This window comes from Nomia melanderi, chromosome 1, assembly GCF_051020985.1.
Source record: "Nomia melanderi isolate GNS246 chromosome 1, iyNomMela1, whole genome shotgun sequence".
In the NCBI taxonomy this organism is placed as follows: domain Eukaryota; kingdom Metazoa; phylum Arthropoda; class Insecta; order Hymenoptera; family Halictidae; genus Nomia; species Nomia melanderi.
The window spans coordinates 22,808,866-22,833,817 of NC_134999.1; the positions used below are offsets into that span (position 1 = coordinate 22,808,866).

The following is a 24,952-nucleotide window of genomic DNA, read 5'->3' on the forward strand; positions in this document are numbered from 1 at the left end:
GAGAGATATTGGGAATTTTTAGATTCACTGACTGAGTCTAGTTTTTTGTCAACTACCCAGGTTAAGTCAGCTTTTTATGGTGTTGGTACAGTTTTTCGGAAGAGCCTTCGTTGCATGAGTGTTGGCTCGTAGTGCCACGTGTGTATGCAAGGTTCGATCGAAAGATACTGGGAGTTTGTAGATTTCCCAGGTTAAGACTAGGTTTTTGTCAATTATCCAGAATAAGTCAGACTTTTTGTTGTGTTGGTACAGTTTTTCAGAGGAGCCCTCGTTGCACGAGTGTTGGTGCTTGTAATGGCACGCGTATATGGAAGGTTTGATCGAGAGATACTGGGAATTTGTAGATTTCCCAGGTTAGGACTAGTTTTTCGTCAATTCCCAGGCTAAGTTCTGGTGCTGCTTTTTTATTGTGTTGCTGTTTTTCAGAGAAGTCTTCGTTGCATCAGTGTTGGCTCGTAGTGCCACGTGTGAATGCGAGGTTTGATCAAGAGATACTGGGATTTTATCAATTCCCCAGGGTGTGTATGTTCAGTTGCTGCGATACTGTTTAGTTGTGTTGGTACAATTTTTCGGAAGAGTATTCGTTACACCAGTGTTGGCTCGTAGTGCCACGCGTATATGCAAGGTTTGATAGACAGATACTGAGAATTTGTAGATTCCCCAGGCCAAATTAGCTTTTTTGTTGCGTTGGAACAGTTTTTCAGAAGAGCCCTCGTTGTACGAGTATTGGCACGTAGTGCCACGTGTGTAGGCAAGGTTTAATCGAAAGATATTGAGAATTTGTAGATTCCCCAGGGTAATAAAGTGAGAATAGACGAATTTACCTTTGTGTGCCATATCGTCAGCGGTGACAGAGGCTAGGAGGCCGGTGGCGCCCGGCCATGGAGCGACCGCAGCGCCAAGCTGCTGCGAAGGCAGAATCTTCGGGCTTTTCGGCACTTCCGGTCACTGGAACAATATGGCTTCCATTATAGTTCGCAATAAATATTTAAAAAAAATATTTTTCTACCATCAACTAAATAATATCTATTTTATAATTTGTATAATTTTTTTTTCATTATAAACTCACCATCCTATATTGATGGCTTTATTAAAATTACTAATATCTATCTAATAAAATAATAATATCTATAATATCTATTTTACAACAATTTTTATTATTTTTTTCTAATATTAAATATTAAGCTTCCTGTACATACAAGTATTCAACAATAAAACTTATTAATGCTTTAATATATTATTTTATCTAAATTTTATTTATTGAAAAAAATATTTTACATTAAAAACATGGAAAGTATTAAACATATGCATATACTTCGTCTTATTTCTTTGTCTCGAAAACACGTCAATAATTAATGTTCCCGGCTATTCATAAGGTTAAAATTCAAATAAGTTCAACAAATATTTGAATTCTGTGTTTTCCATCGATTCAGAACACTTGAGCCACACTTGTGCGGCGATACGTAAATGACTCGAATTTACTCAGGTGTCTTGTATGTAATAATTTATTTCCCAATCCAAGATGTTCGTTCTCACTTCCACGAGCACAAGCAACAGGTAAATACCTAAAAAAAAGAAGTCCTCCAGCAGCTCACAATACTATAACCTCACAAAACCTCAGCTTCATCCACACCATAAATCATTATTAAAAAAAGAGGCACATAGACAGTGTAACACACATCTGATATAAAAACTGTTGCTATTTAAAGAAAATTTGTTTGAATTATTTGAAGACAATTGGTTTAAATTATTTAAAGAAAATTTGTTTAAATTCTTTAACAATTTATTTCCCTATCCAGACTCTATATTCCATCATCTTACACTACTTCTACACAATCAACAAGTAAACACCTAATAAAAGAAGTCCTCTACCAACTCACAACGAAACTTCAAAATTTGTTTAAATAGTTTCAATAAAATTTCTTTGCATTATTGAATAATTTATTTCCCAATCCAAGATGTTCATTTCTACTTTCGAAAAGCAACAAAATTTGTTTAAATGATTTCAATAAAATTTCTTTATACAATTTCCCTAAAATTTGTTCAAACAATTTCCCTAAAATTTCTTCAAATCATTAACTAACCCATTTTTCAATCCAAAACATTCATGTCCACTTCCCCAATCAACAAGTAAACCCAAAAAGAAGTCCTCCCCACCTTTCACCATAACCTCAAAACCCTCAGCCACCCAGCCCACAAAACAACACAAAAGCAAAGAACCACATAGGCATCATACCACACCTCCGCCATAAAACTGTCACCATTTAAACAAAATTTGTTTAAATAATTTCAATAAAATTTGTTTAAACAATTTCCCTAAAATTTCTTCAAATAATTTCCCTAAAATTTCTTCAAATCATTTCCCAACCCAAAACATTCATGTCCACTTCCCAATCAACAAGTACCCCAAAAAGAAGTCCTCGTACCTAACCTCAAAACCCGCAGCCACCCCGAAGACAACACACACCTAACATAACACACGTCCATAAAACCCGTCGCCCCGATATCCGCATTCAGACGGCTATCGACAGCCACGCCTAATTAATATACCTTCATCGAGCTCGATGAGAAGAAAGCTCGTAATTACCGGGGCACGATATTCCTCTCTAATATTGAAAAGGTGTCTCTCCGTTCTAATTGGCTCCATCGTAACGAGCTCCGGTGCGGAAAGGGCACGACTTGTTGAGCAAAAGAATCGGCATCGCCTCTCCTACGGGAGAGAGAGCTTAACGGCATAATGGCGTTTCTCTGCGGACGCGAAATCCCTTTTAAAAGCTTAGATACACGAGGTCTCGTTTTGAAACGGCGCGCACCGCGACGTTCGCCGCCTCGAGTGTCGTAATTACCCGTCGTGCTCCCCTCCTTTTTCTCTCTCCCACTTCGCGCAGTCTTTCTCTTTCTGTTCGGCTGTCTCCGTTCCTCTGCGCTGATGATTCCGACTACTTACTCGCACGTGTAACGCCCTCTAAACCTGTCAGCGTGTGGAGACGGAGAGGTGTATCGTTTGGAAACGACGAGGGCTGCAGAACCGTGCTCGTGTAATAATTAGTACAAACGGATCGATCTGATACGAGCGCCTGCCACTGCTTGTGCATTACGGATGTAGTCGCGGGGACGACTTCTTCTGGGCGACGTGTAGGTAGTTTACTGTAGTGTGCTTTTTATGGAGTGGAAATGACTGTCAATTTTTGTCAGTTGGATATTTTTTATAGAAACGTGGGAAATTAAGGTTTTTGAAAGTAATGATGTTTTGATAATCTTCTGGTAGTAAAATGTAGACATCAATAGACCTGGTATCAGTAATTGAGTATACTGTACTTCTCACAAAGTAAAAATGACGCTGTCAATTTTTGACAGTTGTCTATCTTTCAGGAAAACGTGGAAAATTAAGATTTTTGAGTGTAATGTTAATTTCGATAATTTTCGATAATTTTCTGGAAGTAAGGTGTAGGTATCAGGAATTGAGTATACTGTACTTCCCACAAAGTGAAAATGATACTGTCAATTTTTGACAGTTGAATATTTTTCAGGGAAATGTGGGAAATTAAGGTTTTTGACAGTAATGATCTTTGGATATTCTTCTGGGAGTAAGATGTAGACATCAGAAGACTTGGTGTCAGTAATTCAGTATACTGTACTTCCCACAAAGTACAAAAGCCACTGTCCATTTTTGACAGTTGAATATTTTTCAGAAAAACATGGAAAATTAAGATTTTTGAAATTAATAATCTTTAAAACACTTTTTTTAATGAAATTGTTTATCGTGAAAGTTAACAACTTATTTCGTTGATGTTGGCTGTATAACTATAATTTTCCAATATGCAATTAACTTTTTTTCATTTGTACTTTCACTTTCGTTTTAATATAGAAAAAACATCCCTTACATTAATTGAAATAAATGTTATAGAAAAATGTAATATAAAGAAAGATTTTTATAAAAAATATGCTAAACAAATTTGTTCTAAAATTTATATAAATCACCTGAATTAAATAAGCTAATTGCTTCATACCTTAAAAATAAAGTTACTTTTTTATATTTATTTATTAATAATATGCCTAATTAAAGGAATATTTTGATGTAACATTTAATATAAAGGAAGATATAAAAAAAAACATATTGAACATATTTTTTCCAAAATTTATATAAATCACCTAAATTAAATTACTTAACTTAATTCAACTTAATTAAGAGTTACTTTTCATATTTATCCATCAATAATATACCTAATTAAGGGAACATTTTCTTTAAATAATTCTATCACTAAAATTTAAAAACACTTTCAAACCAAATTGTTTACCACGAAAGCCAACAATTAATTTCCACCGTGAAGTTAATTCAACAATTCCATTTCTCGTTCGTTATTTAAGAGGACTGCTTTCCTCGACGAGCAGCGCCCCCAGCCTTTGACGCCTCTCTCATTCACGATAACCGGCGTTAAATCATCAATTCATCTTATACCTCATATAATCATGCTGAATAAACTATTGTGTCGATGATACCGGTAGACGCGTTTTGTTTTGCGTTCCGCGGGCTTCATTCTTCCGTCCCATTGAGACGGCTCCCTCTGTCGCCGCACTTCGACACGCTCGGGGAAAAATAACGATTCCAGGATTTATTACCCTTAATTAGTTCATTACTGTCATGTCGCCTCTCCTCGAGGCTCACAAGGACCCCACGCGTGCACGCTCTGTCGCTGCGCGCAAAACTGAACGGAAATCTTCCCAACGAGACCTTTTCACGGTTATCCGAGTTTCTGTCCGATTGTTTTGTATTCTTTTGTTTTCCGGTTTTAAGTGCCGTCTGAATGACGAGCTTGAAGATTTTTTCGATCGGGGAAAGAGAAAATGAATGCGAATGAAGAGAAGCTAATGTTGGAACTATCGAGCACTGAAATTGAATTTTTAGAATTTTTTTATAAGCTACGAGAGAGAGTGTGAGACTTCGGATGATTTGTAGTTCGGTTAATAGAGAAGAATTTGTTAGGATTTTTCAAATGGGTCATTTTGAGTTGTTTGGTAGTTCTAGGGTTGAGAAATATTTATTCAGGATGTAATATACGATACTGATAGTGGAATTGTTGCGTGTTGCAGGGAAGATGGCACTTGTGACGTCATAGGGCGGAGTCAGTCGCGCGAGAGCTCGAATCGCGAGACGAGGGCGGCGCTTCCCACTCCTCCTCGCTCGAGCTGATTGGTGGGCGTCAGCGTCTCGGCTAATCAGCCGTGCGCCTGAGAATCTGACCAGTCAGGCGAAAGTGACAAATTCTGTGCAACCTATAGTGCCAAATGGGTGAAAATAAACGATTTCAAGATTTTTATTTCACTATTATTAATATAGAATGCTCTTTGAATCTCAAGGAGTCTAGTTTGATAATTTTTAAAATTAATTATTAATAGTTCTGTGTTTTTGCTTGGTAGTTCTAGTGTTAAGTTACTCTGGTGCATAAAAAGAAAATGTTATATTATGTATATGTTATATAAAAGAATGTTGTATGTGTGATTCTCCTATTACATATTCTGGAATCACTGCAGTTTATATGAGAATTATTTGGTCGTACGAAATAGATTCTCTTGTAACTATGAATAATTTTGCATAGGAATATAAGCATTGGAAATGACGTGTGCATTTGCAATATTACTGCCCGTGACGTTCGATTACGCTTCAATTGTCGTTGCACGGTTGTTAAGTCCATTTAGATCAAGGATATTATGTTTGTATTATATTGTAGACTTATTTATTCACTGTAAATAATTAAGTACATTTGTTTGTTGTAATTGAATGTAACGAGTAAATATTGTTAATTACGTTCTGATCGATTTATTTATTGTAACTGAAGATAACGAATAAATATTGTTAATTAAGTATTGATACATTCATTTGTTGTAACTGAATGTGATGAATAAATATTGTTAATTCAATTTTTATCGATTTATTTGTTGTAACTGAAGATAACGAATAAATATTGTTAATTAAGTACTGATCCAACAATTGCGAAATAACAAGTAAAACTACTTCTCATTAAAATGATGTCGACCATCAAATATTTCAACAACGTCAATAATTGCAAAATAACAGAGCTAAAAAGTTGTTGCAAATATTAATTGAAACTATTTATTTTCAAACTCATTTCTCCAACAAAATGCTCCAACAACCCCTACAACTGCAAAATAACAAAACTAAAAAATTGTTCCATATATTAATTGGAACTATTTATTTTCAAAATTGTTTTGAATACTCCAACAACCCCAATCACTGCAAAATAACAAAGTTAAAAAATTTTTCCAAATATCAATAAAAACCACTTATTTCCAAAATCATCTTAAATATTCCAACAACCACAAAAATTGCAAAATAACAAAACCAAAAAGTTGTTCCAACTATCAACAAAAAACACTTATCTTCAAAATCATCTTAAATACTCCACCAACCCCAAAAATTGTAAAACACCAAAACCAAAAAATTCCCACCTACCAACAAAAACCACTAATTCCCAAACTCATTCCACCACCCCCAAAAATTACAAACCAAACCCAAAAGTGTCACCTAACCCAACAAACTCCAAACCTGCTCCCAAACCTACATCGTCGATTCCTCGAGAGCCCACAATTCCATACAATATTCCATGCCAGCTATCCGGTTTCACAATCTTTTTATCACTTTCGAAGGGAGCGGAAATTATGAGACACACGGTCGACAAGGGATTCCAACGGGACGAGGGACGAGGGGGGGATGACGGGGACCGTAAAAAAGAAAAAAAGTGTCGCAGGAAGGGAGAAAAGTACATCGCACTCGCATATTGTGCAAGGGGATTACCTCGGATTATGCGCGACTGAGCGCAAACAAGATCTCGCTGGCTTGTGTTTACAAGACGCCAAGCTGTCGATTTGGTAAACACCGAGTCGGCTGTGTCTTTGTCAATTTACATTTGCCTGGGACACTATTAACCCCTTGCGGACGGTGGCTCTTTGAAATATAGAATAGCTTTAGTCAGGGCTAAATTATGTATCGATTGCCGAATGTTTTGTGAGAACGTTTCGGGTATTGCATTGTTGGCTTGTGCTTTGTTTGTTTCGTTTGGTTGATTTTTGTTTTGTTTTGTGTTTGATTGTTTTAATGGACTGTTGTTTTGTTTTATTTGTTTGTTTGTTTGATTGTTGTTTTATTGTTTTTTTGATTTTTTTGGATATTTGATTGGTATTTTGTTGGTTTGTTTATTTGGTTGGTATTTTATTGGTTTATTTGGTTTATTTGGTTTTTTGGTTGTTTGATTGGTATTTCATTGTTTTATTCGATTTTTTTCGTTATTTGATTGTTATTTTATTGGTTTATTTATTTGATTATTATTCCATTGTTGTATCTGATTTTATTTGTTTATTTGATTGTTTTTTCATTATTTTATTTAATTATTTAATTTTATTCGATTGTTAGTTCATTGTTGTAATTGATTATTTTATTCGTTTGATTGCTTTTTCATTGTTGCATTTGTTTATTTAATTCCTTTGAATAGTATTACATTGTTCTATTTGATTATTTTGTTATTGTATTATTTGATTATTTAATTTATTTGATGGTCTTTTCATTAACTTATTTGATTATTTAATTTATTTCACGGTCTTCATTAACTTATTGGATTGTTTAATTTATTTGATGCTCTTTTCAGTAACTTATTTGATTATTTAATTTATTTGAACACTTTTTCATTAGCATATTTGATTATTTAATTAATTTCATGGTTATCTCATTGTTTTCTTTAACCATTTAGTGCATAGGATTATTTTTTCACTGTTTTATTTGATCATTTAATTTATTTAATTGTTATCTCATTGCTTTATTTGACTATTTAGTGCATAGGATTATTTTTTCATCGTTTTATAAATTGTTTTACAGATAAATTGAAAATCAGACAATTCTACAGTATCGACATCAACAAACACATAATAATAATTAATTCTCGAATTGAAATTATACTTTGAAATTATGTTTCAAAATTAAAATAAACAATTAATTCTCGAATTCCATCCCTCCCGAATATTAATCTAGATCACCGTACACGTATCACAACATGCAGGCACTACTTAATTACTCTAGATTTTTGCCACGCCAATATATCACTCGGTTCACGTAACGTGATTACAGCAAACAGTGAATACAATTTTGTAATAGCTTCATTACGCGGTGCAAGTGGAAGAACAAAAGTTCCATGATACAGTGGACGTGACAATGCCATTATGAAAGGGTCAACAGACCACGATTATAACTCATTGTCAGTGTATCGCAGCAAATGGTGTATAATAGACGAAACATAACTCAACCGGAACTTTCTTTATTTAGTAAATAACTTGATTAGTAGCTAAACCTCATTTATTAATAAATTAGTAAATTAGTAAATTTTTTTCCTTGAAAAAAAGATTATGTGGTATTGAATAATTATTGATATTGTTACTAATTTATTAACAATTTATACAAATCATGGAGTAATTTTTAATTATTAAAAATTCAATAGTTTTATTTAATAATATTGAAGGGAGATTTACTGTTGTAAAATTATTGATATTTCTATAAATCAATCAAAAACTTCTATAGATCCTGATTTAATTTTATCTAATATAATATTTAAGGGAGATTTACTATTGTTGTAAAATTATTGATATTATCACGAATTAATTACAAATTTCTTCATACTATACAGTGATTAATTTTATCTAATAGAATTAAACGAAGATTTATTCAATAGTTGAAAGATTTATATTTTTACGAATCGATTAAAAATTTCTACAGATCGTACGGTAATTTAATTTTATCTAATAAAACTCAACACTTTCGCTATTGTCATTAAAAATGATAAACCACGACATTATATTTAGAAACTCAATGACTCACTTCAGTTTCATAGTTTTACTATTTCTCTTAGAATATTCATCGTGTTAAAAGAACTATTACAATTAAGAAAATATTATATATTATTCAATTCTCTTAATATTATATATTAACAATTCTGCCCCATAATTTATACAAGATGTTTCCTCAGAAAATAATAAACGTTTCCACTAAAAAATATCATCCAGTGCAATGTATTAAAACATTCTCCAACGCTCGTCCCGAGCCCTACACGATCCAACCACTCGCACGCCATCTTCCGTGCAAAGCGTCCCCCCGACAAATGATCACGGTCATTGCCTTTCCAATGAAAAATATCATCCAGCGCAATATATTAAATCATTCGTCAACGACCAACGTCCCAAAGCCCTACACGATCTAACCACTCGCATGCCATCTTTCATGCAACGCGCCTCCCGCGAAATTGTTTATAAACAAACGACATTCGCACTTTTGTCACGAGTTTCACACGATATCTTAAGGGAAAAATGGTGGACGATGCAAGATGGCCGACATGTTAATTTCCGTAACAAAAATGGCCAACCCTCTTCGTCGACGGACAAATAAACTAGCCAGGCAACAGCCAGTTACGAAAGAGCAACACGGCCACCGGTTTTCGCCGTCGAATCGACCGAATCGCTTGCACTCCGGCCGACGAAATTATTAATTAATGCGCGTAAGCGAAACACAATGGCGACGGAAGTCATTGCGTGCGCCAGTTAATTCCCGCGGGTTCGCAGCGTGTATCACAGGGGGTGAATTTAGACTGCGACGGCGGCGGCGGTGTGAGCGGCTCGTCAATAATGCAATTAGAGAATGATGCGAAACAGTTTAAGCGTTTGGGGACGAGGATCGTTTGAGATTTGGAAAAGTGGGTTCTGGTGAATTGGATGTTGAATGAGTAAATAGTGTTAGTGTGATAGTGATTAGTAGTGTGATGTAATTTGTATAGTAGTAGTTAATTCGATAGTGTAATTGGTATTGTGGTAATTACTAATATGATGTAATGTAATTGGTATGATAGTAAGTAATATTAATTACTAGCATAATGATTATATGATAGCAGTTACTAATAATAGTATGATCACTATAATGATAATTGCTAGCATAATATAATTTATATAGTACTAATTAATCATAATATACAATATAATTGCTATAATACGAAATAATACTAATTACTAGTACAATGTAATCACGATAATTCTAATTACTAGCATAACATGTTCTTAAATAAATAATACTAATTACTAGTACAATGTAATCACGATAATTCTAATTACTAGCATAACATGTTCTTAAATAAATCTATTAATAGATCACTTGGACTTAATACGTTAATACGATCGCAAATTATTGTCGGAATATATGTACAAATGGATCTTAACACTGAAACTACCATGGATCAACTTTGACCCATTTTGGATTTATTGTTTTGCAAGTATTTAGATGATGACAAGGCTTTTGGAAAACAAGATATTAATATGTCTGAAAATTATTGTTGGAATATATGTACAAATGGATCTTAATACTGAAACTGTCATGGGTCAAATTTGACTCACTTTGGCATTATTGCTTTGCAAGTATTTAAATGATGACAATGCTTTTGGGGTGAACAAAATATTAATTATTGTTAGAATATATGCACAAATGGATCTTAATATTAAAACAACCATGGGTGAAATTTGACCCACTTTGGCATTATCGCTTTGCAAGTATTTAAACTGTCATCCTCGAACAATTCCTCAAAGAAACGTCCCTTGTCTCCATGGCAACTCTAACCAAAAGACACCAAGAATGGCTCACATTCACCCATCTATTAATCTCGATATTAATATAAATACTATCCCCATAAAAATTCATTTATTCCCACCCCGCGCGTTCCGATACCCCGAAACCCATACCCCCGTCGCGCGCGAGTCGGCAATTCCATTCCCGCGGGCCTCTATTTACACCGCGGCGCTGCCATTAACACTGTTTCGCCGGAAATGTAAAGCATAATGCGCCGGTACCTCCCGGATATGGAACCTATTACCATCCGCGTGTATAATGCCAGCCTCTCCCGGTGTTTCGCGTTGTAACCGCGCGGCAAAGAACTTGAAGGGCCGTAGAATGCGGCTCGAATAATTGTCCCGGGCGAAACTTGCGCTCGCGCGAGCGAGCGAGCGAGCGGGAGCGAGCCCGCGACTTCATCGCTCATACTTTGTTCGTTGAATTACGGTGAAGCCGGATCACTGGCAGCGCGGATGAGTTGCCCTGCCTTTATGATGTTTAACCCTTTCAACGCGGTGAATGACGGCGATCGTTTGTCGGGGGAGGGCGCGTTGCGCGAGAGATGGCGCGCGAGTGGTTGGACCGTGCAGGGCTCGGGACAATCTTTGGTGAATGATTTAATACATTGCACTCGACAGTATTTTTCATTGGAAAGTGAATGACGGTGATCGTTTGTCGGGGAGACACGTTGCACGAAAGATGGCTTGCGAGAGTTAGATCGAGTAGGGTTTGTCTACTAATCCATATAGAATCTTGTTCAGTAATTTTATCTTATATAAAATTCTATAATAAATAGTGTTTTACAACATTTAATAAATATTCGTACTGTTCCTTGTGTTTTAATCATTTAATTAAAATATAAAATCTGTTTCACCATAACACCAGTAAAAATTAGAACTGAGTTACGTTTATAACTGTTCCATTTGAATAATAGTATTAATTTTACAATTAAGAAAACTGAATTTCAATAATTAAAAGTAATAATTCAACTCGAACATCCCACTAATTCCAAAATTCTACAACTCACATAATAAACATTATTTTACAACGTTTAATAAATATTCATACAATTACTTACGTTTCAATTAAACAAATCCATCCAAAAGTGCGAACACCAACGAAAACAGCCGAAAAAGTACAACTAAGTTACGTTCACAACGAGACATTTCGCGTACCGAGCTGATCGAGAAACGTTTCATTGGTCAATGTTAATGCGCGCATATGTGTAACATTTACAGGATCCACGGGTGTTTAACGACACGTTAATAACACGGAGATTTAACTGGCTGTTAAACGATTATAGATCTTGTGGAGGTCCCTCCAGCCGTGCAAAACGATTTACGTTAATGAAATTCCGTGTTCTAGGAGAATCATCGCTTCCACCTTTGCGCCATTATCATACATACCTAATTGTAACTATGCGTAACAGAATACTTCTGTTCCTGACATTTTTAACGAATGAAAATATATTTCACAGATATATTTTCGTGTAATTGAATATTTTTATAATTCATTGACTTGCTTTATTAAATAACAGCAATAGCAGGAATTTCGTGTTAACCAGCACTCCAGATGGTTTTGTAATTTAACAACTAATTTTTATGGTATCTAGTGAAAATGAGAAATGCTGTAACATTCCTTGCTTTTATTTTCCTTAGTACAAAATTTGGATGTGTGGAGAATGGAATAATTTAAAATATTATTAATTAAATATAATTTGAAATATTTTATATTACAACTGGTGCAATGTTGGAGCCCACAGAGTTCAAAGGGTTAATCTCTTGCTGTCCGAGTAATTAAATCATTTGCGACATAGTCTTCCAAATGTACGTTTCGTCTCCAAAATGTCGATATTCATCATCATCATCCTCATCATCATCATCATAAAAACAGAATTTCTCTCAAAAACGGAGTACCACTATAGAAAAACTCCTAAGAACACCCCATCTTCACGCACCCCCTTAACCATTTAAGTGTGGAACGTAGTTTGCAAAATCTCTCATTGTGCAAACGATAAAATCAAATAATGAAGTGTATACTCCTTAAATGCACTTAAAATATATCCTAACAAAAAACTAAAAGAAAACGAAGAAGAATTACAGGTTTGTCTCAAAAAATAAATAATCCATCGTTGAGAAAGTCAGCACCATTAAGAGTTTTAAGATGACGTGTATACTCGTCAAAAACAGTTAACTGGTTAAGAAACCCAGAACCCCACTGAAACCCATCTCATATCCATCCCTGCTCCGAAGTGTCCGCCATGCGCGGCCCCCAAAATCTCATCGTGCACGACGATCGGCGCACAAAACAGTCCCCAGACCAGGGAAACCGAGAACTACTAGAAAACCCCCGAACAACGTACCCCCGGGTCGAAACGGTGCGCGCACAATGTCGCCGCGGGGCGTCCGCACTTGTGCTCCGCGCTGCGAGCATTCGGCGCGACGTCGCAAGGGGGGCACATTCACGCCGAGGATTTTAGGCGGCGAGTCATGTATGCTACTGACTAATTACACTATAATGCAGCGTATTTTAAGCGGAGAGCATGGCGAGGGGAGTGGAAGGGGTTCAAGACGGGGGGGTGTATGTGGTGTCCACATTTGCGATCAGAAGTATTTGGCGCGACGTCGCAAGCGGCACAGATATTCGCAGTGGATTCCACGTGGCTAGTCATATAATTTACTGACTAATTACACTATAATGCAGTGTATTACGAGCGTAGAGCATTGTGAGGGTAGCGGAAGGGGTTCAAGGCGGGGGGATTCATCTGAGAAGTCCACACTAGCGATTGGACGCGTTCGGTCTGTTGTCGCAAGCGGCGCAGATTGACGCAATGGATTCTAGGTGGTTAGTCATAGGTTCTACTGACTAATTACACTATAATGAAGCATATTCTAAGCGGAGAGCGCCCCGACGGACCCGGAAGAGGTTCAAGACGGGGGGGTCAATTTAGAGTGTACACACTCGTGAACTGCGATCATTCGGCATGACGTCGCAAGCGGCGCAGATTGACGCAGAGGATTTTGGGCGACTAGACATATAATTCGCTGACTAATTAGACTGTAATGTAGCGTATTACAAGCGGAGAGCAGCGCGACGGATGCGGAAGGGGTTCAAGACGGGGGGGGGGGGGTCAATTTATAGTGCCCACACTTGCGAATCGCAGCTTCCCGCGACAGGCCCCAAGCGGGGCACATTCATGCCGCGGATTCTAGAAAACAAGTCATGTACTCTACTGACCAATTACACTATAATGGAGCGTATTCCGAGCGGAAAGCGTAGCGACGGATGCTGAAGGGGTTCAAGACAGGGGGGGGGGGTCAATGTGAGGTGTCCATACTTGCGCTGCGATCATTCGGCGCGACGTCGAAAGCGGCGCAAATTCGCCTCGCTGATTCTAGGCGACTGGTCATATAATTTTCTGACCAGTTAGAATATAATGAAGTATATTCCAAGCGGAGAGCATGGCGACGGACGCGGAAGGGGTTCAAGACGGGGGGGTCAATCTGAGATGACGACACCATCGATGAGGCGCATTCTGCGCTACGTCACAAGCGGGGCATATTCAGTCCGCGGATTCTACGCTGCTAGTCATATAATCTACTGACTAATTACACTGTAATGCAGTGTATTCCAAGCGGAGAGCGCCGCGACGGACGCGGAAGGGGCTAAAGACGGGGGGTCGACGCGGGAGAGTCGCGCATCACCGCGCAGTCCGTTCGAAACGTTGAAACGCGGACAACGGAACTCGACGTATCGTTCAATCACATTCATCTCCGATACAGCGCGCGTGTACAGGCCGCATTGTGCCACTTAAGCTGCATTATACGCCGAGCGCGCGCAATCTGCGGGGTGCACGCGGCGCGCCATTGCCGCGCGCTGCGCTGATACCGACGGAAGGGTTGCCTTTCGGCGCGGATTTAATGTCGCGATGTTAACGCGTTCTGTGCCACGTGTACCACATATGGTACACGCTGGTTGTTCTTGTTATTGAGTTGTTGGTTATTATTGTTTTTTGGAAAATGAGATGTAAGTGATTGGTACCTGTCTAATTGACGGGTTGTTCATTGCATATAATTCTCTACGAACGGAAATCAAGTATTATTTGCAGAATAATTAATATTTAGCAATTATTATTATTATTGAATTGTTAGATATTATTGTTTTATAGAAAATAAGTGATGGCTGATTGAAAACAGTAAAAGTATCGGGTTTTTCACTTTCTCTAGTCTTCTACTAGCTGATCTCAAGTATTTTTTATAAAATAATTGATATTTACAAATTATTGTTGTTATTATTCTTATTGAGTTAGTAGTTGTTATTATTTTGTAGAAATTATGTAATGACTATTTGGAAAACATCAAAGTAACGGGCTTTACATTGTCTCCACTGCTTTCCCAAAAGAACTCTAGTAGTTTTTACAAAATAATTAATATTTACAAATTATTATTACAATTATTAAGCTGTTAAGTATTATTATTTCCTACAAAATAATTAATAGCTAATTAGAACCCTTCAATGTAACGGACTCTACATTTTCTCCACTCTTCTCCCAATATTCTTATATTACCATATAATATATGTAATATATTCTAATATTATAATATAATATATGCAACATATTCTAATATTATAATACAATATTACATAGAATATATTCTTATATTACAATATAATATTTTATGTAATACATCCCTATATTATAATATAATATTACATGTAATATATTCTTGTAGTATAATATAATATTTCATGTAATATATTCTTATATAATAATATACTAATATATGTTATATACTTTTATAGTATAATATAATATTACATGCAATATACTTTTATACTATAATACAATGTTATACGTAATATATTCTTATATTATCATACAATATTATGTTACATATTCTTATATTACAATATAATATTATACGTAATACATCCTTATATAACAATACAATATTATATCTAATATATATTCTTACATTACCATATTATATGTAATATATTCTTACAGTATAATATAATATTACATGTAATATATTCTTATATTATATTATAATATTATATGTAATTTATTCTAATATTACAATATAATATTCCATACAATATATTCTTATATTATAATATAATATTCCATGCAATATATTCTCATATCACAATATCACACATATTACCACAATATATATTCTTCAAAACAAACTTCCACATCAACTACAACACAATTTCCCTCAAATCCTCCAAACTATCGATACTAAAATGTTACACGAGCTTACTACCAAAAGTAAATACTACGCCAAGGAGTTAACGAGCTTGTCGTTAAGCGGCGGACTCTGACCGTTCTCGTCGCCGTCGCGCGGCGTGTCGCTTTTGCGCAAATCTATGCTTCCGATTATTCACTCTGGAAATCCATTTACAACAACAAAATAATAAAAATTCAATTTTTCTAAACAATTCCTAAACAATTTCTCATTTCAAACCACAAATTTTATGAATTAATACTCTTTCATTTACTTATACAAGTTTAGAATCGAAACACAAAGTACCCATTGTCATTTGGAAAAACCCCATACCGCCTCCATAATATAATAAAAATATAATCACCATGTTTAGCCTTGTTCCTCAAAATTACTGCATTGTTTTCTAGCACTCGAACTTTTCAAATTATCAAATTTTACCTAAAAAACGTCAGTTTTTAGCATTGCCCATGAAAAATTCGACTGTTTTGATGATGGAAATTGAAGAGTGGAGTGTGTTGATTAGTATGTGGCACAAGAAATGATTTTTGTGTGGAGAATAGAAGTTTTGTGTGCGTTAAGGCGATGGTTTCCATGGTGGTCGCTGGTGAGTGACGGTTTGAAATGACTAGGAAACGGTTGTAATTCAGGATACAGATGATGTGTAATGAAAATAGTCAATGATGTAAGTAACTAGATGATACTGTAACGTAAGAATTGGTAGAAAATAGTTAATAATTATTTATATTCATTTTCATGGAGGTTTGAGGTGTGTGAGACGCTGATGTTTTTTGTGGTATCAGCGTGTTATTTGGGTTTCTTTAATTGTGGAACGTTAGCATCGAAACGTAGAGTATCTATTGTCATGGGAAATACTTCGTGATACTCCCATAAAGTAATAAAAATATAATCATCGTGAGTTTAGCTCTGCATCTCGCAACTATTGCATTTATTTCTATTTTTCGAACTTTTTGAATTACCGAATTTCGCACTGGAAAACGGCAGTTTCTCCCATCGTGCATAAAAAATTCGACAGTTTCGATATTATAAATCGAAGATAGTAATATCTCGATTGTTCCTTGCTATGCAAAATAATTTTCATTTGGAAAATACAAATTTTACGCGAATAAATTTCATTTCTCCATTTTTGTGTAACGTTGGAATCGAAGCGTAAATTATCCATTGTTATTGAAAGAAACAACATAATATTCCCATATTGTGAACAAAACCGAATCGACCATATAACTAGCACTATATACTACAATTTTCTTCTGAAGCATTTATTTCTATTACTTATAGTTTTCAAGTTATCGAGTGTCGTCCAGAAAACGGCCGTTCGAACGCGCAGCGTCGCGCGATTGATTATTTCACGCGGTTAACGTTTCGACGAGTGTGCCGCGGATGTTCGAACGTAAACGAAGTGGACATTGAGATGAGGAATTAACCCTTAACGGACTGGAAGTGTTTCGAGTTTGCTTCCTGTGGATTTCGAGGAAGTGAACTAGCACAGAGCTTAACGCGTTAATTGTGATACGAATGATTTGAGCGGAATAGTCGCGTTTCGAAGGATTTCCTGGCGATAAATGAATACAATGTAAAATAATCACCTAAAGTATATTAAGTACGGAATCTAGACACCTTAGGGAATAATAATGATCAACACATTTGAATTTCCAAGCTCACCTTCCCATTTTATACGCGAAACTCCGAGTACGTGTTTTAGTCTAGCCACGAATTCGTTGCGTTCGCGTTGCTTCTAACGCGCACTAGTAACAAACAGCTATCCTAAACAATTAAAGCCGTATTGGATCAAGTATAGGAATGGTGTACGAAGTAATACGAACAGTCAGTATGCCGATTCCTGCAACAACCTGACAAATATCGCCGATATTCCTATTTTTTCGCCCGCGTGATTTGACGCGAACAGCCGCGTTTCGAAGGCTTTCATGGGGATACACGAACGGAATGCAATGTGATGATCTAAAGTGCATTGAATACTGAATCTAGACACCTTAGAGAATAATAATAATCAACACATTTGAATTTCCGAGCTCACCTTCCCATTTTATATGCGAAATTCCGAGTACATGTTTTAGTTTAGCCACTAATTCGTTGCGTTCGCGTCGGCTCTATCACGTGCCGCTGGCAAACAACGGTTCGAAACGATTGAAGATTCATTAGATTCAGTTTAGGGATGGTGTACGAAATAATAATGACAGTCATTATACTGATTTCTATGACAACGCGACAAATATCGCCGATATTCCTATTTTTTCGCCACGCGTGATTTGATGCGAACAGCCGCGTTTCAAAGGATGTCGTCGCGATAACTGAACAAAACGTAATATAATCATCGAAAGTACATTGAATACTGATTCTAGACACCTCAGAGAATAATATTAATCATCACATTCGAATTTCCAAGCGCTCCTAATTACGTCACACGAATAATTTCGAACAATTTCGAGTCATTCTGATCGCTTTGTAAATTGAATCTTCAGCGTCGCTTCAACTCTCACCCCGATGATCAAATTTTGTCTCGGTCCGGGACGAAATTTACGCGTTCGCGACCGATGACGTGAATTCGCATCTTCCGAATTCTATTCCTTGGTTGCCGCTGCCGCGAATTCGCGTCTTTGAGTGAATTTCTTTAGATTCTTTAATTCTGGTGAAAATAGGAATATCGGCGATATTTGTCACATTATTGTAGAAATCATCATAATGACTGTCTATACTAGTTCTTACAGCTTGTCTACACTTGATCCAATACTTCTACAATAGTTTCTAAGTGCCGTTTGTCGTCAACATTCGATACAGCCGACGCGAACGCAGTGAATTCGTAGGAAAAGTGAAATATGCAGTCGAAGTTTCACGTATAGAATGGGAAAGTGAGCTCGGAAATTCAATTGGTTTGATTAATATTAGTCTCTAAGGTGTCTAGATTCAGTATTTAACGTACTTTAGATGACTATATTACATTTTATTCATTTATCGGCGTAAAATCCTTCGAAACGCGGCTATCCGCGTCAAATCACGCGGGGTGAAAATAGGAATATCGGCGACATTTGTCGCGTTGTCATAGAAATCAGTATAATGACTGTCATTATTATTTCGTACACCATCCCTAAACTGAATCTAATGAATCTTCAATCGTTTCGAACCGTTGTTTGCCAGCGGCACGTGATAGAGCCGACGCGAACGCAACGAATTAGTGGCTAAACTAAAACATGTACTCAGAATTTCGCATATAAAATGGGAAGGTGAGCTCGGAAATTCAAATGTGTTGATTATTATTATTCTCTAAGGTGTCTAGATTCAGTATTCAATGCACTTTAGATCAACACACTGCATTCCGTTCGTGTATCCCCATGAAAGCCTTCGAAACGCGGCTGTTCGCGTCAAATCACGCGGGCGAAAAAATAGGAATATCGGCGATATTTGTCAGGTTGTTGCAGGAATCGGCATACTGACTGTTCGTATTACTTCGTACACCATTCCTATACTTGATCTAATACGGCTTTAATTGTTTAGGATAGCTGTTTGTTACTAGTGCGCGTTAGAAGCAACGCGAACGCAACGAATTCGTGGCTAGACTAAAACACGTACTCGGAGTTTCGCGTATAAAATGGGAAGGTGAGCTTGGAAATTCAAATGTGTTGATCATTATTATTCCCTAAGGTGTCTAGATTCCGTACTTAATATACTTTAGATGATCATATTACATTTTATTCATTTATCGCCTGGAAATCCTTCGAAACGCGGCTATTCGGCTCAAATCATCCGAGACGAGTCAGATTTCGTGTTTCTCCAATTTTTCATGTTTATGGTTATAAATATCACGATTGTTTATTCGGGAAACTACAGAAACACTCAATTCACTGATCACAATGACCAAAAAAAATAGAAACACTTTAATTAGCGTTAACTCTGACGAACTGGCTCCGAAATTTCATATTTTCGTCTTGCACTACGCTGCAAAGAAGCTTTACTTCTCGAATAATTAAACAATCCAATTATACTAATAGTTCTTGATGTTATTGTATTATATATTATTTACTACAAAGTTCTGTCCCATAATTAGTGATAAATTTGTAACATATTTTTCATTTTCAATATTAACTATTCGTTTCTGCTTGTAAAATAAACATTTTTCAAACTTTCACAATTTTTCTTCACTGATATTAAAACTGAATATTTATTAGTAACAAATTTGTAACAAATTTTTCGTTTTTAGTTGTAACTAGTAGTTCATATTTGTAAAACAAAGATTTTTAAGATTTACACAATTTTTCTTCACGAATATTGAAGCTTAATGTTTATTAGTAACAAATTCATCATTTTTAGTTTTAAATAATAGTTTCTGCTCCTAAAACAAAGATTTTTAAGATTTATACAATTTTTCTTCACTGATATTGAAGTTTAATGGTTATTACTAACAAATACATAGAAAATTGTTTATTCTCAATTTTAACAATTTTCGCTGCTATTTCTTCAGCTGAACATATTGTTAACAATATAGATTCTTTCATTGTCACTTTCCTTGTCAATTCAATTCTAATAAAACCCTGATAACTTATTTTCCCTCAAACTCTTGTCTCCAAAGGAACTGACAGATCCAACTTTACCCTTTGCACTCGAGAATTGACTCTCAGTCACTTGATTGCAGCAAAATTATAAAAAAAATTCAATATCAAATTTGGAACAAGGTATTAACCTTGTTAATACGTGAAACAGGAATAAAACAATCCTTCCCCATAATTGATACAAGAGTTGCAAATAATATTGTTGACATTTCATTAGGGAATAATGAGCATAATGAAAAGTATAGAATTATAAGATATAAAATATAGAATATAGAATATAGAATATAGAATATAGAATATAGAATATAGAATATAGAATATAGAATATAGAATATAGAATATAGAATATAGAATATAGAATATAGAATATAGAATATAGAATATAGAATATAGAATATAGAATATAGAATATAGAATATAGAATATAGAATATAGAATATAGAATATAGAATATAGAATATAGAATATAGAATATAGAATATAGAATATAGAATATAGAATATAGAATATAGAATATAGAATATAGAATATAGAATATAGAATATAGAATATAGAATATAGAATATAGAATATAGAATATAGAATATAGAATATAGAATATAGAATATAGAATATAGAATATAGAATATAGAATATAGAATATAGAATATAGAATATAGAATATAGAATATAGAATATAGAATATAGAATATAGAATATAGAATATAGAATATAGAATATAGAATATAGAATATAGAATATAGAATATAGAATATAGAATATAGAATATAGAATATAGAATATAGAATATAGAATATAGAATATAGAATATAGAATATAGAATATAGAATATAGAATATAGAATATAGAATATAGAATATAGAATATAGAATATAGAATATAGAATATAGAATATAGAATATAGAATATAGAATATAGAATATAGAATATAGAATATAGAATATAGAATATAGAATATAGAATATAGAATATAGAATATAGAATATAGAATATAGAATATAGAATATAGAATATAGAATATAGAATATAGAATATAGAATATAGAATATAGAATATAAAATATATAGAATTATAAAACATAAAATACAGAACCCAAAATATATAGAATTATAAAATACAAAATAAAGAATCTAAAATTTCAAATTCAATATGAAACGTTGAACAACGTATGAACACATGAAACAGAAATAAAACAATTCTTCCCATAACTGATGCAATACTTTCCCTTATGCAAGTTGCAAATAATAACATTCCATCAGAAACTAACGAACGCAATGAAAAATATCGAGTGCAAAGGACTACTAAACACTCAATTTCCGAATTCTCGAAAAACTCAATAGAACATCCTGTATCACCCACTTCTCGAACTTCACAAAACTAAATAAACTCGCACAGCAACTTAAACAGAGAAGTCCAACTAAAGAGCAAATTCAGCTTTTTAAGTTCCACGAGGGCGATTAAAACTATACCGCACGCCGTACCAAAAAACGAGACAAAAGAAACTTCGGCAGAAGTATCAGCAACCTCGCTAAAATTGCGTTCGAATCAACCAGTTTCGTACAACTCCGTCGTAGACTCTAAAAAAATTCTTTCGCAGAACTTCGAAGATTTCAGCTCATAAACAGCTTCACTGAACTATTGAAATCACCAAAAATTCGAGGTAATCTAAGTGGAGCACTCCGACGGTAATTAATTTTGACACTGGAGCTAATAAGTACTTAAATTTATTTTTCTAAATTTCTTTATGAAACTTGTAATTGTGTATTTATTGACATTAGAACTGTTGAGCATTTAAATTTATTTTTCTAAATTTCTTTATGAGACATTTGTGTATTTTTCTAAATTTCTTTGTGAAACTTCTAACTGTGTATTTTTCTAAATTTCTTTATAAAACTTCTGTGTATTTATCAACACTAGAACTATCAGGCACTTAAACTTAGTTTTTTAAATTTCTCTATAAATGTTAAATTGTGAATTTATCGAGATTTCAATTAATAATATTACATCTGTTGCAGAGGAAAATCTCAATGCATTCTATTGTCATTGAATTGTACACTTTTGGATGAAGCAAACAGTTTGTACACAATTTTGAACTTTATTTCGGTCTCTGAACAATTCAATTCGCAAAAGAATATCTAATTTCTCAGATTTTTAAGCTTTCTGCTGTCTTTGGTGTATATTTCAGTATAAGTATCACTAAATCAACTTCTCCAACGATTTCTCACAGAAGTATCTGTACTCTCTCACTAATTCTACCAAAACAAGTCAGGAATGGGTCACTTTTGACCCATCCAATAGTTCCACCATTAACTATCACTAAATCAACCTCAATCATTTTTCAACGAAGCGCCGGTGCCTTTATAATAACCATAACAAACGAAACCCTCAACGGGTCACGTTTGACCCACCCGTCACTATTAAGTATGAAGTACCACCAAATCAACTTCCTTAACCATAATCAAAGAACCATCTCTATCTCACCAATCCCAACAGAAACCCTCAACGGGTCAATCTTGACCCACCCGTCGCCCCTATCCAGTATCAAGTACCACCAAATCAACTTCCTTAATCATACTCAACATAGCGCCTATGCCTTTACAATAATTAGAACAAACGAAACCCTCAACGGGTCTCGTTTGACTCACCAGCCACTATCAATTATCAAGTTCCACCAAATCAACTTCCCTAACCATAATCAAAGAACCATCCCTGCCTCCTCACCAATCCCAACACAAACCCTAAACGGGTCACATTTGACCCACCCGTCGCCACTCTCAAACATCAAGTACCCCAAAATCAACGTCCTCAATCATTTTTTAACGAACCCTCAACGGGTCACGTTAGACCCACCCATCGCCACTCACAAACATGAAGTACCCCAAAATCAACGTCCTCAATCATTTCTTTACGAACCCTCAACGGGTCAAGTTTGACCCACCCGTCGCCACGATCACCCTGATGATCCCACCTCGCTAACACCACTCCAAAAGCTCAAAACTCCACGAAACCACCCACGAAACTCCCGCAGCCCTTCCCGAGACGCATCGAAACTCGTGGAAAACTCGGAGCCCCGTCAATCCCATAGAAACTTAACCGGGCATCGAGGTGACCACGTGACTACATACCAAAAGCTGCCGTCGGCCGGCGGTCGGGGTACCAGCGTGTTGTCGGCCCGGCAGGGGAATCCCCGTGCGGCGTGGTACCGTGGTCACACGCGCGAATCCACAGTTTTCACGAACGGCCGGGAACAGTCACTCCGCGACACTGAACTCCTTTGGAGCCGCGGCGGGCGGCAAAGTCATCAACCGGCAGACGTGCTTCGGCGAACGTTGTTGTTGTTGCGTGCCAGCACTTCGCGCGGGCCGGGTTAATCGTTCACGACGAATATCACGGGGACGGTTTCCGAACAGGAGTCGAGCGCGATCCGCACGAGCGCAGCACACGTGCTGCTCTGCAGCGTGATTCTTCTGCTTTCTTGGCTCCCCGAACGGCCGCGGGGCAGAGCGAGAGCGAGAGCGAGAGCGAGAGCGAGAGCACGGTGGAGAAGCGATAGTCGACGTAGAAAAGCGGGCACTAGCGGGCACCGCTGGCCGTGGAAATATTATTAGGTAAAGCACACGCACGGACTGGCACGCACCGACTTGCGGACTCTCGTTGGGTCGTGCTTGCGACCCCGCGATTCGTGTTGGTGCCTCGGCGCGCGGCGGACCAATGGGCGGAGGGCACGGTGCCACCACCACTGCCCCGCGCCGCGGCCGGTGGGGATGCTGGCTCCGCTTCGTGACATCATCGATTCTGAATGGTGGAAATGCTCAACCGTGCGGAAGGCTCATCGGAGGGCGCGTGTTGCGTGCGAGGGGCGCATGCGCCCGGCCGGGACGCGCTCGCCGACGGAAAAGGGTACCGGCCGACCAGTTCGCGCCAGATGGAGACCGACTGCTTGCGCGGCACGCCGAGCCGCTCTGGGGTATGTCCCCGAGAGCCCCGCGTTTCTTTTGGGACTCTTTGTCGTCGCCGGACTTTTTGCAGCTTTTGTTCGGGGCTGCAGCCGATGACGGGGCGGTTTTGGGATTCTCGGGTGGTGGGGTTGAGACGGTTTACGGGGTGAAGGGAGGGGAGTTGATAGTAGAAATGAGCGGTTGAATTGGATTCGAGTTTCACAGTGGCCGTGACTTTGGACGCTTTGGAACGGAAGGAATTTTGGGTGGGTCGGAACTGACCCGGTAGTTTTAGTGTTGAAGTTTCAATTGGGTTGTATTTTAGTTTGGGTATTGATGAAAGATATTCTTTGATCAGTTTTTTAAGTGGCCGTGACTTTGGAAGCTTTGGAACGGAGGGAATTTTGAGAGGGTCAATTATGACCTGCCTGGTAGTTGTAGTGTTAAGATTTCCTTATATTCTCTTTAAGTATTGCTGAAAGAAATTCTTTGATCCTCTTTTTAAGTGCTTGTGCCTTTGTAATATTTGTAGTAAAGGAAATAAGGAGTGGG

General features: G+C 36.5%; 1 protein-coding gene across 2 annotated transcripts in view; it reads right to left on the reverse strand.

Moving 5' to 3' along the window:
- Nucleotides 1–24,159, reverse strand: part of LOC116433267 (paired box protein Pax-6) — a 161,278-nt gene extending 137,119 nt beyond the window's left edge. For both annotated transcript variants that reach the window (XM_076367638.1, XM_076367633.1), the window contains exons 1-2: nucleotides 23,588–24,159; nucleotides 825–948 (exon numbers count right to left, since the gene is read on the reverse strand). In XM_076367638.1, coding sequence (XP_076223753.1) covers nucleotides 825–837 — 13 coding nt within the window. In that variant the 5' untranslated portion in view covers nucleotides 838–948; nucleotides 23,588–24,159. The remainder of the gene's footprint in view (nucleotides 1–824; nucleotides 949–23,587) is intronic.
- Nucleotides 24,160–24,952: the final 793 nt, after the last annotated feature.